At 35.9% G+C, this 15,678-nt stretch overlaps 1 protein-coding gene across 10 annotated transcripts in view; it reads right to left on the bottom strand.

Moving 5' to 3' along the window:
• ZFAT (zinc finger and AT-hook domain containing) overlaps positions 1–15,678 on the bottom strand; it is a 122,342-nt gene that overhangs the window by 32,369 nt on the left and 74,295 nt on the right. For all 10 annotated transcript variants that reach the window (XM_048939698.1, XM_048939697.1, XM_048939699.1 and 7 more), the window contains 4 exons: positions 14,507–14,739; positions 7,443–7,530; positions 3,635–3,784; positions 1,395–1,568 (listed from right to left, as the gene is read on the bottom strand). In XM_048939698.1, the coding sequence (XP_048795655.1) occupies positions 1,395–1,568; positions 3,635–3,784; positions 7,443–7,530; positions 14,507–14,739 (645 nt within the window). The remainder of the gene's footprint in view (positions 1–1,394; positions 1,569–3,634; positions 3,785–7,442; positions 7,531–14,506; positions 14,740–15,678) is intronic.

Genomic DNA, 15,678 nt, shown 5'->3' with positions numbered 1-15,678 from the left:
TGTCAGTGTAGGAGGAGACATTCAGCAAAGAGAAATCAGCAGCATCCTAGAGGTTCTGAGTCCCTTAACAAATCATACAGTACATTCTTGATGACAAATGTTATCTTTATTTTCACAATTGTTGGAAATATTTGAAGAGTTTACTGAAGTGAACTTTGTGAGGAATAAGACTCTATAGAGTCACTCTATCTAGAGATAGTGAAATCTGTCACCCCAATGGCAGCTTGCGTTTTTCCAAAGGTAATGGGAATTTCCTAGAACTCTGTGTTTGTATCAGTCCCCATGCAGGAGATATTAATGGCACCACAGGAAGATGTTTTTCTAAGCTTCATATTCTAATTATATTCCAAATTTTCTTTCAATTCAAATACAACCTGCTCTCTCCCACTGCCAGCTATCAGCAGATGATCTGGTAAGTGAAATTGCTGATTTCTGCACATGTAATTTATACATACAAGTGCAGCACCTGTATGTTATTGATCAAGTTATTCGAAAACACTGGAAAGTACTTTTGGAATAAGGAATGATTTTCTGAGTTGGCAATACTATATATTTCCTATAATATATATCATACCACTGTGAAAGGGAACACCCCTTCAGTTAGTGTCACACACACTGAAGAGAACAGACACAAAAATAAGAGAGTATCAAAGGATAATAAGGAGCTTGTGTGCAAGGGCAATGCTAGTGAGCAGGCAAAAATTTCAAGAAAAAATAATTTAAATGAAATAGTCAATAAAGAGAGGCATTAGGCTCCACAAGGTTGCATGAATAACAAAGACCATGCTACTAAGCTCAGCACAACTTATAATGCTTATTATGCTTTGAAAACAACAGGGAAATAAAGTATTGTTGCATCCCAAATTTTGAAAGAAATTCGAATATTTTTATCTTGGTTTACATCTAATTTTTTCCTATCATTACCACAGAAATATTAAAATTACTGAGCAAATGTTTCTGCGCGTGTGTCTATTGTGAATACATACCTATGCGTACCACCTAGGATACCTGGGGACACAGGTGTGCAGTAATTTGCCTCTACTGGGCTACTGGATTTGGCAACTCCTAGCAATATTCTCACAGAAGAAAGCAGATAATAAAGGAATTATCTGTATTTTTAAACTTCTGTTGAGATCAGAAGTACTCTGAAAGTATATGGAAGGAAGTGACCACAATAGAGAAAAGCAAGTATTCCACGGACAACTGTCTTTCACAGAGGTCAATTTTGAAAAGTTTTTGAATTATTACATAAACAGAAATATCTCCTGGGAAAAAATAAACTTTGTAAGTAGTGTTCAGTGCTCAAATGAAAAAAAGGTTGTTAATATAGTGCTATATGACAGGCAGCAGTTATTGCCCTAAAATAAACTTGGATTTAATAAATGTGCTCTTACCATCAGCAGTATGAAGGAGTTTATGGCTCTTCAAAGTGCTTTTTGATTTGAACTTTTTCCCACACATATCACAAAGGTGTGTTTTCTCAGTGCTGTGACGATTCATATGAGCTTTCAAGTTACTCTTGCTGCGAGCGGCATACTCACAGAGAGAACATTTGAAGGGTTTGACACCTAAAAACAAAAAATGCACTAGGAAACAAGCTGTATGTTTTGGTAAGAGAGTGGACATTTCAGAAATTACAAATTTTGAGAGAACAACACAGGCAACATTTTAAAATTAGGGTGTTTTACATTTAAGAAATTTAATTTGTAGAGTCTAAGTAAACTACACTGAGTTCTTGACAGTATCAGATGATTTAACTCATTACGAGAATGGAGTGTTGGGGTGCTCATTTTAGAATTAAATATTTCTATATTAAATGCAGGTTCTAAGTTCAATAAAGAAAATATGATTATTTTTGTATTGTTATGTTGACCCTGCATTTAAAAGATGCAATCCATCTAATCCATCTAATCATCATTTGAATCTAACTTACAACCAAATGTTTTCCTAACAGTCTTCTGATAACTAACATACTCCATTTACTGTAATAAAGAACAGAGAAACTTCTTTTAAGAAGACTGGTTCATTAGATATTTAATACATAAGCACAAGTTAAATGTGTAAAGTTGCATTTGATTGTTAATTAGCTTCAGACCTGCTAATGGCTTGCATAGTCGTACTTTTTTCTGGTTAAGCTTACAACTTCACTTCTTTCAAATTGTCCAAAGCATCAGTATCTCATCTAGCAGAAAGTGAACTAGAATAAAGTAAATCTTTCAAAGAAAAGTTAGATATAACTGAACTAGTAGAGTAATTCCACAGTTTCATGAGGCTCTGACAGTTTTAGGTTGACAGTCATGATCTTAAAACTGGATTTACAAGCATGAGGAATTACAGCCTACTTTCAAGCAGACCTGATTGCACGCTTTGATTTTGGAATAAATTCCTGTCCATTTCTCCCTAGTTACATGAAAAGGGTACCAAATTTTCTTGGCAGTATAAACTCTGTCTACAGAATACATGACCAATTGTTCCAAGCCTTCGATTTTGAATTACCAAAGCTCCTGAAGGATCCTAGAGAGAACAACTACCATAATAAAAAGACAGAGTCCAGGCTTTCAAACACACAGTATGAGAATAAATGTCTGCATGGGCACTAACACTTTGGTAACAAAAAAACAGTTCAGGAGCACTAAATTCCATTATTCTCTTTATGCAAATTTATGGATAAAGAATCCAGAATAATGCTGAAAGGCCAAAGGCAATCTGCTCCATAGTTTATTTACCATTTGAGTTGTCATATGAGCTGTCTTCCATCTATTATAAGCACAGATACACTGAGTAGGCAAAAGCTTTTACTGGACAACGGTTGTAAGTCAAAGGAATTTTCAAACTCTGTGCTAGCACTGAAATGGAATTTCTTCCTGAGACACATAAATGAATACATATATGCATGTAACATATATTTGTATGCAATTATATGCATATATACACATATAGAATGCTGACGCACGCACACACACACATACATATATACAGGATCAGCAGTGTCATATGGTTTTTTTCCATCACTGTTTAGGCCCATGTCAGCTAGCTGCCATGCTCAGCATGATGCAATTAAAATACACACAGAAGTTGTAAGTGCACATCAAAGCAACAGGATTTCAGCTGTTTTACTAATAGATTCCTTTAACAAGCATGTTTGGACAAATCTGAAAGAGCAGTAGCTTTTCACATGGAATTACTGAAAATTACTGGTTTTAAGAGACTCTGAATTTGAATTTAAATTGCTTCTCTCTTTTTTATAGAATAATTTTTGGATGTATATGAATGAGGTCTAGAAAAAATGGAATAAGAAGCTTATTAATTTTCTTTAACCTTTAGGCTGTCTATTCATGTTGAGAACATGTACTTTTTGGATGCATATGAATGAGGTATTGAAAAAATGGAATCAGAACCTTATTAATTTTCTTTAACCTTTAGGCTTTCCATTTGTGTTGTGAAAATGTAATTTCATATGTGATTTAGAATCTATTAAACTAATTATATAAACATTGAGAGCTATTCTACTGTAGTTTAACTTTTTTTTTTATTCAGGTATAGCAGTAAATTTGAATTCCCTTTCAAGTCAAGTGAAGCTTGTGTGGAATAAGAAACTGATCATATCCTCAAAAACTCAAAACCAGACTTTTACCTTCATGAGCCCAAATGTGACGCTGAAGGTCTGACCCATTCTTCATAAAATAAAAATCACAATAGGGACATTTCACAGCTCGTTTTCCAATAAGTCCTTTCAACTGCACTCTTCTGCCAAGAATCTCAGAAATGGTACTCATCGAAACCTCTGAGAGAAAAGTAACAGATAATAAAAACAAGAAGGACATCAGGGAATTTGTTCTCTGTTATATATCTAATACTGAAGAGCTAGATCCTGATCCACTTCAGATTTTTATAAGTTTTACTTTCCCTCGTGCCACTCAGATAATACCAAAGCAATGAATACAACACTTCTACTTTAGGGCATTTTCCTTTAAAGCCTTTCATATGTTCTTACCTTTCTCTCTCAATTTGCACACTCAATAATCCCCACTATCTGGTTACAATAAATAAATAAATCTTGCACATGCCATTGGCTGAAAAACCATTTTCCAACTATGAACATTTACAATAACCTAATCTAGTGGTTTTTTCTTCAACATTTTCAGAAGAGTTTCTTCAAAATTTCACCCCAGCTTTCCAGAGATGTCAAGGATCACAATAATTCAGTCAGCTACAATCCTCAGAATGCCTGATAACCAGAAATTTTAAAGTGAAAAAATAGCGGTGTGCTCTTGCAGCTCGAAAAGCAAATGGTATCCAGGGATCCATCAGAAAAGGGGTGGTCAGCAGAGACAGGGAAGTGATTGTCCCCCTCTACTCTGCTCTTGGGAGGCCCCATATGGAGTACTGAGTCCAGGTCTGGAGCCGTCAGTACAAAAAAGACAGAGAGCTGTTGGAGAAGGTCCAGAGGAGAGACACAAAGATGATCAGGGGACTGGAGCACCTCCCCTACGAAGTCAAGATGAGGGAGCTGGGCTTGTTCAGTCTGGAGAAAAGAAGGCTGCAGGGTGACCTCATTGCAGCCTTTCAGTACCTAAAGGGAGCCTACAAACAGGAGGGGAACCAACTCTTTGAAAGGGTAGATAACAGCAAGAAGAGGGGAAATGGTTTTAAGTTGAGGAAGGGAAGATTTAAGTTGGATGTCAGGGGGAAGTTTTTACAGAGAGAGTGGTGAGGTGCTGGAACAGGCTGCCCAGAGAGGTTGTGGATGCCCCGTCCCTGGAGGTGTTCAAGGCCAGGTTGGATGGGGCCCTGGGCAGCCTGGTCGAGCGTTAAATGGGGAGGTTGGTGGCCCTGCATGTGGCAGGGGGTTGGAGATTCATGATCCTTGAGGTCCCTCCCAGCCCTGGACATTCGGTGATTCTGTGAAAACAGACTTCTGGAATAAATGCATCTGGAAGATTTCTAAGGTCACCTGTTCCAAGCAGGGCCAATTTAGCAGGTTCAATTAAGATCTCTGCAGTCCCATCCAACCTTGTTTAAAGTACTCAAACAAGAAAAAACACAGACAGGTCTGGACCCTCACCTACTTTCTATGGTAGATTCTTGATACGTGACTTCAGGCTTGTATGTCTGCTCAGTAGGGATCTATGAAAGTTGATGCCTCTCATGTCTCAAACTATTAATACATTTAATATTAAATCAGATAAAAGCTGGATAAAACCTGGTCAAAAGCTAGGTAATTCTGTGAGATGGGGTGAGAATCCAAAAGTCCTCCTTTACTGCTAAGTTCCCTAGTCGTTGGGCAAAAAGGGCTAAGTTCTCCATCTCTGGTTCAAAATAAGGCTCTACAAGAGATTTTTGACCTACTGACTTCATGGAACTAGAGTTCAACTCTATCCTCTGTAAAACTAGTAAAAGAAGAAGTATGATTTAATAACACATCTTATACTTGATGAAAATTGAAGCAATGAGAGCAAGTCATGCTGAATGATATTCAGAAAGGAAGGAGAAAAAGAGCTACAGAAATAATGTTTTAATGATAAACATGAAATGGTTTCAGTTTAAATCAATTTTTGGTGTGTTGTTTTAAAATTCAATTCCTTTTTTACAGTATCCACCTTTTTCTTTCATTTTTGTTCTTTTCCATTTCCATTCTTAAAGACAATTGCAGTCATTCCATTCAGTAATTGACAATTTACAACAACACATTCCTTACATTTATTTAGCTTATAATTAAGTATGTTGGAAGAATAAAGGGTTTCCTCCTGCTTACAAGGACAGCATGCACAGTACAAAGAACTGTGCATTAAAGCTGCTTAATATATTTATATAGTGTTGTTGCATAACTACTGCATAGGCATATCTTAGATGCATTTCATTTATACCATGGAGGTATACCAGCAAAATACCAGATTTATCAGGTAAGTTCTATTCACATATATGAATTAGAAATGAAGATACAATAATAGGCTGTACATACATATATTTTTTAACCTTACTTCTATTATAATCAAGAGTTCAAAAGAGTGCAATTTCCCAAATCAAAAAATCATTCTATAGTTTTAGAAGGAATCAGATGCAAAACAAATTGCTCACTGTATTTAAATTCCTGAGTTCAGTACAGCTTGACAGTTAACTGACAGTTAACAGTTGACACCATACACTAATAATTCAGCAGTCAATGGACCAGTGCAGGCCAATGGCAAGCTTTAAGGGCACAATATACAGTGTATTGCTAATTCACAGACTAAATTATTTAGAGAGGCCATGTATATTCCCTGGCTAAGGCAACAAAAAAAGCTTTACAGCCACAGATCTTGAACATTAATTTCTGTGCTTACTGACTTATCTACTGTCTACAGTACAGCACATAAGCCTTTCCTCATCTCAGCTTGGTGCAGGAGATACATCCCATAACATTTGACAAGTCCTCCACCAGGCACATTGTTGTGGTCTACAAATAAAGAGGTCTGGGAAAAAGAGAGCTGAAGTGGAAGCTAGTCTGAACTTAGAGCAAAGCAAATTGTTAAAAACACGAATCTAGCACTATCTAGTGGCAGTAGGAAGATAAGAAATTACTGCTTTACCTATCATGCTGTATTTCAGACAAAGACTATGAAAGACATTTCAAATGGACTTTTTCTTTCCCAAACTCAACTGGTACTTTCCTACTTAGTAACAAATTATGTCAAGTGGTAAGCATCACCGTAAAACAAGCTGATAAAAGTATGTAAGCCTATACAGTCAACTCCCATTATCCACAGTGGTGAGAATCATTCTATCCAATATCATACAAATACTGATGAAGGAAATATTGCCATTTTGCTTGAACTGATAAATCATGGCATTAGAAAGCAAATCTAAAAAGATTTTCAGTGGATTGCAGTAGCTAGCTTGGATCCAGCTTAATTCTGGGCACAGAATATTACACCAGGTTCTAGTAACAGCCCTGCTGCAGACTTCAGATGGCCCTGGAGATAAAGCCTGGCCACATCCTAGCTGAGCAGACCTAGAGTCAACCCAAGGACTTCTGCATTCATGTGAATTTATCTGCAAATACAACAAACTACCGACAGACAAAATAATGTGCAACAAACTCACTTCTGTCAGTTAATGTATGGGCAATGGAACTTTATGTCTAATATCCTGTTACATGATATCTATGGGACTAATTCCAGACATGCTGATCTTAATTTGAATTCACTTAAGTCATCTTTTGGATGGAAATGAGTTCTTTGCCAGGTGAAGTCAGATTGCTTAAAACAGTCACCTGATATACCTGGAACAATAACCTTTTCATTCTAAATTCTAACATCTGCAAACCCAATAAAATCCTTAATCGAAACAAATTAGATTAAACATAGACTTTTTCTTTGGAAGGTAACCACATTATATTGCTCACTGTAGAGTGTATAGTTGAACTGTAATATACTGAGAAAATTTCCCTGATTTTTTCTTACCAGGATGATTTATCTTGATGTGTGATTTTATAAGTCGATCTTCAGAAAATGACTTCTCGCACACAGGACATGAATAACTCTTTTTATCCTTAAGTGAGAAATAAGAAGAAAGAAAGAGATAGTATTTTAAGTCCACTGGTAAAATCACTATGTCATTATTCAGTAACACGCAGTTCTCAACAAAGTTATAACGGAAAGTTCAGGGTTGTTGGTGTTGACTTTTTTTTTGATTTAACAAATTCACATATTTATGGCAAAATAAGTGAAAGAGAAATATGGAAGAATTCTAAGCACATCATTAATCCTTGTGAATGTAGAGCTCCAAGTTAAAGTACATGAGAAAATGCACAATAAATGTAAGCATTATCTTCTGGATGACACTTTAGACAAGTCACATAACAGATTAAACTTCTTTGATAGATGTACGACTATTCAGTTTCTTCAGTGATTTCAGAGATTCTCCAATCTGAAACCTCAGATTTCATTATTCTGAAGACATCTACCAGTCTTATAATACTGCTTAATTGCCTGAAATTGAGCAGAAAGTTAACAATGACAGATGCCATTACTTATTCAAAGTCTGCATTTTGAACACTATGAATATGCAGCATTTTTACATGTTACCAATAAAGCATTATTCAATATACTATACTGACTTCAAGACTTCCAGATCTCTCTGGATTTTACCAGTGTTGCTGATGTTATAAAAGCTGTAGCATCACCAAACAAGTGGAACTAAAGAGCTTTGATGAAATTTCTTTCTATATGCATTCTTAGTTGGTTTTAGTGTTGTTACAGAAGCAGCTAATTCCACATAAAAATGCTGGACTTTTCTCCATTAACTGAAGAATTATCCAATTTAAAAAAATCTTTGCTGTTTATATAAATTGGAGAGATTGATCTGTCCAGCAGTATCTGCTGACACAGACCAGGTGCTCCACCAAACACATCGGTCATCTACACACCACTGCTCTGACCAGGTTAATGCATGACGGGAGTATCAAAACAACAGACAGAGGGAAGAATGTCTAGTTAGTCAGGACTAACTAGGTAGATAACATCTCCCACCAGGTAGTATATCTACCAAACCACTGGGAGATTGCTGGAAAAGGTGAGTTGAAGTTACGGAACAGATATTTTCATGGTTATTTCAGGAGGACAGAAAATCTCTTGAAGAGCACAGAATGAAGATTACTGTTTCAAAAGGAAAATGTTATGAAAGAGAAATGTGCAAGTAAAAGTAGAGTAAGAATCCTGGACTCTACCAATTTCTCACCTGACACTAACGAGGAAAATAGGACAAAGAGATAAGTATTGCTTGTAGGCTGTAGTTATAAATGAACATCCCTCTTAAAAGTAAAGCAAAAATGAAAGATTTTAGTCATAAATTGTTTTGGATTACCTCATAAGTATTTGCATTCAATATCATTTACATCTGAGAAAACAAACAAACAAACAAACAACTGGCTGAAATAGCAGTAAGCAATTTCATGACAGTGGAATGTGGGATAGAAACTCTTTCAGTTAATATGGCAATAGCACAACAATAATTCTGACTGCACTGTCAGAAAGTTGTCTGTGAGAAAAACTATGCCAAGGATGGGGGATAGCAGCTCCTAGAGGATTAACACCTTGAGTGAAATAAAGTGCCTTACTAAGATGGAGTTGGGTCAGTCACCACTTGGAGCCCTGAGAACCTCACGTGAAGTGAGAACAGCAGAGAACACCAGCTAGTTTATGGAGGAAGAGATTCAAGAAGCCTGTGCAATGTTCATCAAGTGCCCTCAAGAAAAGAGCTGTTAATTCAGGGAATTAGTATCTCTCAAACTATGTACCTATTATCTCTAAACCTGCTACCTGCTATGATTTTGGTTTTCTACCTGAATATGTTACCCAAATGAAAACTGATAAATTCATTTTCATAAAAATAAATCTTTAGACATATTTTTATCATTTCTCTTATTACTTTTATGATGTAATTATGGTAATTTTCTTGCAGTTTCTCTTGAGGAGCAGCATGAAATTACAGGCATCAGAAAGTATTTTCCCATGTGCTTATGGAAAACAAGAATTAAAAAAAATCAACAACAATCCAACAGGTTTCTTCAAGTAGTAAGAAAGTTTTCTACACCAAGTTCTATCGTAAATGATCTTCAAAAATGTGTCTTTTGTAGAGTAACAGATTTCAATTCTGAGCATAGCCCCAAAAAAGATTCTCCCCACCACAGCTCCAGCTCTGCTGATTGTTCTTGTCATAGGCAGTGACAGAGGCACTTGAAAGGACTTACACTGAGGTTGTAGTAATACTTTCATCACATTCTCAGCATGCAGGTTTTCCTCTGCTATGAATAGAAGTTATTTATCCTGCACCTTATCAGACTGCCTGCCTTTTAGATGCCTTTGAGGGCTTTTGAATGATGCAAACAGAAGCAAGGTATCAAGAAAGACAGATCTACCTTTGTTGGAAACCAGCTGCATAATCCAATCGACTACTTCAATTTCAAAGTCACATCCATACTTCCTGAGGCTTCCTTAATCCCTCTATTAGTCAATTTGAGAATATGTAGGAATCACAGAATAGAAGGGGTTGGAAGGGACCTCCAGAGATCGAGTCCAACCCCCTTTAAGAAACTTAAAATAATTCCAAAGTTTTTGATTGGAAGTACTGTTCACATCCCACAATTCAGGAATTAGTCAGGTTCATAAACAATCTTAAACCTAGAAAAAAGTAGTCTACTATTATCACAGAACTTTCTTTGTTTATGTTATCGTTCATTATAAACTTACAGAGGAATCACAGTGCCTTTCTCTCTATATAAAAGAATTAAAATTGTGCTTAAAAAGGATTTCAATATCTATCTATACTGATACAGTCCTTAAAGAAAATTTATTTCCCTGAGGTATGTGTTTCAAGATAATTCAATGGGTAGATGTACTAGTATATAGCCTTAAAACAAAAATGAAACTCTTTGGATATTTAAAAAAACAACGGACCACCATAAAGTGCAATTAATTAATCAAGCAATGCCAAACACAACCAACAATGCAAAACACCATGAATGTAACCAGCCTACTCATAAACAGAGGCACCCTGATGACACGAGGATCTTACCCTATGAAAATAAAGAGTAACATCTGATGATGCTATATCAATATAAATTCATGGACCGTAACAGCAGTTCTGATGCTAATTTCAAAAGAGACTGTGTGAACTCCTGACTGCTTTGTAATTTGTTTTATTAGCAGTGCAAAGTCAAAACTATAGCTATTATAAAAATCATTCGATTCATACTACATGAGACTAATGTGATATAGAAATCAACAATACCCTCAGCTTCTTTATTAGAAGTGACATTATTTTATGAGCAGGAAATAAAACAAAGCTCCACTAAATATTGGTTCCCATTGGCAAAACTAAACGTTTCTCATCTGCCCAGTGCCTCCCAGCTCAGCAGCCAGGTGAGTGTAGTACTCAGGCCAAATGGACTACACTGGCTTAAAAAATATTTTTCTGCCATTACCACTCCTCTTTCTTATAAAGCTTTTCTGAAGCTAATGGTCAGCAAAATATTCTGATGCTGGATGAACTGAGCTGCTGAGAAGAGACGTTTAGCATCTTTTCCTCCCCATACTGCAGTATCTGATTGTCTCAACTCTTCCTGCTTTATTATATTAAACATATTGAAAAGAATACAAGATTTTACAGATGTGAAAAGTAATTTGTTAAGAAAAAGATGCTTCTACACCAAAAATAATATGTACATGTCAGAGCAGCAAAATAAAGAATAAAACAAAAACAGAGGAGTGAAAAATCCAAGCTCTGCACAGAAGTTGATGACTGAAGAAAGAGACAAATTACAGAAGGCGTCTATGCTAGCATCACAGTAAGTTTTACTGACTTAAAACCAAAACAAGAGCAAAGCAGCACATACAGTCCCAAAATGACTTTATTTAACTCTCCTCCCACACTGTTTTCTCATTCCAGTATTTAAATCTTTATGCATTTTGATAGTTTGGTACTTGAACATTTTTGTTCTTTTTGTTTTCTCCATAGCTGATGCACTTCTTTCATGTGGAAGAAAAATTATGATGAAGCTACTCATTGGCTAGCAAAATGAAAACACTGTCAACCATCTCCCAGTGTTACTACATCCTCAAATGGAATTCCTGGACCTATAGCTGCAGTGGACATGCAATCACAAGCCTTCTTGTAGTAAGAAATGAGCTAGCTTGAACTCCTGTGCATGTGCCCTAATCTAAGAGTATTGCCAGCAGAAGTTCTCAATTTGTTAATTACAAAAAAATTATTGTTCAATAATGTAGAGTAGTAGAGAGATTATGCCCACTCCTGCACCTACTCTAATCAACAAAAAATTAAATATTAACATAAAACATAAAATAGGGCTCCTGAGTTAAACTTGTGATGAGTGAAGAAGTGCAGAAATCCTTATCAAACTTGTCATGATGCTCAAATTGAAATTTTCAAGATTGCTGAATTAAGCTGATGTCACTGTTAAACTGCAACTCTGCTCTGCTGGTCTGATGTACCCAGAAAGTGGTCACACACACAGATGAGGGAAATTACTTAAAAAATTGTAAAAAGCTAGACAGATTTTATTGTAGCTCACAAGATGATAGCAATAATTTTAATGCATTTTTCATGAAATAACTGCCTAGAAAAATAAATGGCCAGCTGAAACTTCTTATGGAAGCCAGCATCAAGAACAAAAGCCATTTTCCAACTGAGTGGAAAACCAACCAAACACATGTTTGGTTAATTCTTTTTCTGTTCATTACCTTGCATTCTTGACTACACAGTGGCAAATATCCCAGATCTAGAAGTACCACAGCCAGATCTGGATTCTGGATCAGAACTCCAGCAGTGTTTATCTTGGAGATAACTTATAGATTTATAATAACTTCAGACACAAACTTCTCTGTGATGTTTATCAGTACAGAGCAAATGATGAGTGACAGGAATTAGCACAAAGTTGGTTTTTAATAATCATCATTTATCCCATTCATCAAATAAGACAGGAATCCAGCTGAAAAGCAGCCAGGAAATATCTAATGAAATACGTGCGTTTGTCTACAGAACTGAGATTTTCATACTGGCTATCACTGGGGAACTTTAAAATTAATATTTATTAAGTATTAATTTTGCAATTGAAAACTAACATTAAAGTAGCTTTCTGTATTTGTCTGTGCCTACTTTTTTAAAGTGCTGTATTTTGGATGAGCAGCCCCATTTACTGAAGGCATGCACTAAGTAAATATATCAAGCAGCGGGCAAAAGGACCAAAAAGAGCACTGCCAAGGTTAGTTACTGAGTAAATGCTAATGAATGATTTTTTTCAATTCATTTAAATACTCAACTAGATTTTGCAGTAAGCACCACTAAGCACAATTTTGAAAGAGCTCACTTTCACAATGTTTTTAATTACGAAATGCATTTTCTCAGTTCCATTTAGTGTCATGAAAATGATCCTCCTGGTGGGAGCTGTTGGATATTTATCACACTTGAGAAAAAAGGACAAGGACACAGAAGTCTAATTTTAGGCTCTTTTTTTACAGTAGTCTCAGATATCATTTACACAGATTTTTCCCATCAGGTGAACATTATAAACTTAATAGATTCAAAAGAAGCCTAAAAAATATGTTTCATGAGTTTTTAAATAATTCATAGTGAATTGAGATTGATCAAAACATCAGCAATTTGTGGGATAAAGAGGAAAATAAACCTTTGTTTTATGTCATCTATGGTTGGTTTGGTTGTTTGGTTGTGGTTGTTTTTGGGGGTTTTTTTGTGTGTTTTGGTTTTTATTTCCCTCTGGTTGTTGGTTTTTAAAGCTGTCCTGCAGTTCCATAAGACTATTACTTAATCAGAGTAAAAATACCTGTAAAATAACTTCAGTTGTTGGAAACATTTGCCAAGAGCCTACCCGCAAAATGCAGATGACCTGAAAACATTAGGCTGATATGTAAACATCTTTTTGAAGCAGCTATGCTCATTTAGTAGCTAGAAACTGTCCACATCTGGGGAAAAATTACCACAAGTCCTTAATTCAAACATTACATTTCACTTGTAAAAAAAGATAGAATGCACCACCAACACTTATCACAGTAGTTTAAACAAGTTGTGATGTTATTTTCTCATGTGATTAGGAGAAACATGCCCGTAAGTGGTGCATTCTACATTATTCATGTAATAATGTTAGATCAGAGAAATATCACCAAGCTGTGTTTTAGAGAAAGAGGGTTCCCAGTCCAGCATGCAGTCTCTAACACAGTCTCAAAGAAAACACGCAACAGGGCACTTAAAAGCGTATCTCTTCTACCTCTTCTAATGCAAAAAAAGCAACTGCAATGGGCATTGAGGGCTGGAAGGTTTACTGACTAAGATGGGGAACTTTAATATCAGAATTCTTGGTCTTCGTAGCCACTAAAGAAAATGGTGGTTGGTCAAACAGATAGGCTGCAACTAGTTGGAACTATTGCTAAACAATATTAATAAAAAAGCTTTTCAGCAATTTAAACTTCACTATAGTAACTAAGAGAGAAATAAATATTCATTTTACCACAATCATCTCTCTGAGAAGGAAAGGATCCGCCTCCAAGGAATGAAGTAAAGAAAAGTAAAGAATCTGAGAATACTGGGAAAACTGAAGGGAGAAAGTGGATAACAACACTATATGGGAAGCTACAATAAATGTGATCCAACTTAGGGAAATGGTGGAGTCACTGACCCTGGTGTTTCCAAGAGAAGTGTAGACGTGGCACTGAGGGACATGGTTTAGCAGGCATGGCGGCAATGGTTTGATGGTTGGATGAAATGATCTTAGCGGTCTTCTCCAAACAGAATTATTCTATGATTCTACATATATACTTGCTGTAGCTCATGTAACCAGCTCATCTAAGACTTCTCAGGCAGACAGAAATACTCATGCTCAGGTTAGAGCTCTTGTATCTTCAATTCAAGCATTGCCACATGGTTCCAAACACCAAGGAGATGACACTAAATTGAGATAAACATACTACTTGGCTTGTTAGTTTTGGTCACTTACCAGCTCAGAATGAACTTTAAGATGTGCCTGGAGCTTGTATTTATCTGGAGTAGAGTAGTCACAATGCTCTGTAGGACATTTCAGCAAAATATTGCTGTGCTTTTGAATGACATGACGCTTAAGGCAGTTTTTGGTGATGGAAGAGTAACTGCACTGGGAGCAATAATATAAATGTTCTCGAGTGTGTGTACGAACATGCATGTCATAATGTACTTGGTACCAAAATAACTTGCCTGAAAATAAAACCAGACATGGAAAGAATTATTTCTAAGCAATCGTTAATGAAAATTCCAATGCATACCCAATTTTCTGTTACAACAAATCATGCTGCTTGAATTGTGTCCCTTCTGGCTGCAAAACAAAAGCAAAAACAAAAACAAAACTTATCTTAAAGAGTCTACTAACAAAAATGTTTACAAAAATGCTTTTGTCTAAGAAGGTTGTGTCATGTCCTGAAACAGCAAGTGCAACTCCATTACCTATAAATGACCTTTTTACTAATGAGGAAGTCCTTTATTTCTCTTCTCAATGAAGACTGAGTTCAACTCTTCAGCAGAAGAGCTTGTCAGAAAACTTTTTTGGTACCTCCCTTCATTTTATTCCTTCCTAAAAGTTCTTTTGACACAATGGCACCAAAAAATTAAAATGCATACAAATAAAACATATGTTATGGTGTTTAAAACCGAAAATTTAAAAAACAAAAACTTCAACTCCTTTCCCTTCTGAAAAAGGGAGACTATGAGAAAAATCCCAATTACTTCACTCCAGCTGTGTCAGCTAAAAAAACTGCAGTTGGGATAAATGAGGATGTATAGTCTTCTCACATCTATGAATACAAAAATCAATTAGAATCAGAACAGTGCTGATCTTAAACCACATTATGAAAATTTTCATTGTCAGAGAAAGTGATTAAAAAAAAAAATCAGCTACCGTATCCATTGTACACAATTTGTATGACAGTACATCATTCCATGCTTTACAACAAAGACTGAATTTTACACTAAGACAATAGTGAAGCTGCAGTGCTAAAGCACAGACTGGCTAATACTCATCACAGACACTTATGTCTGTTCTGCTCAGCCCCAGTAAAAAGTTCTGAGGTAGGATAAGGCAGATAGGCAAAAAGAATCTGTCCAGTTCTATTAAACTTCAAATCAACAGAAAATCGATTA

The sequence above is a fragment of the Lagopus muta genome, chromosome 3 (genome assembly GCF_023343835.1).
Source record: "Lagopus muta isolate bLagMut1 chromosome 3, bLagMut1 primary, whole genome shotgun sequence".
In the NCBI taxonomy this organism is placed as follows: domain Eukaryota; kingdom Metazoa; phylum Chordata; class Aves; order Galliformes; family Phasianidae; genus Lagopus; species Lagopus muta.
This window is presented reverse-complemented; position numbering and strand designations above follow the sequence as displayed.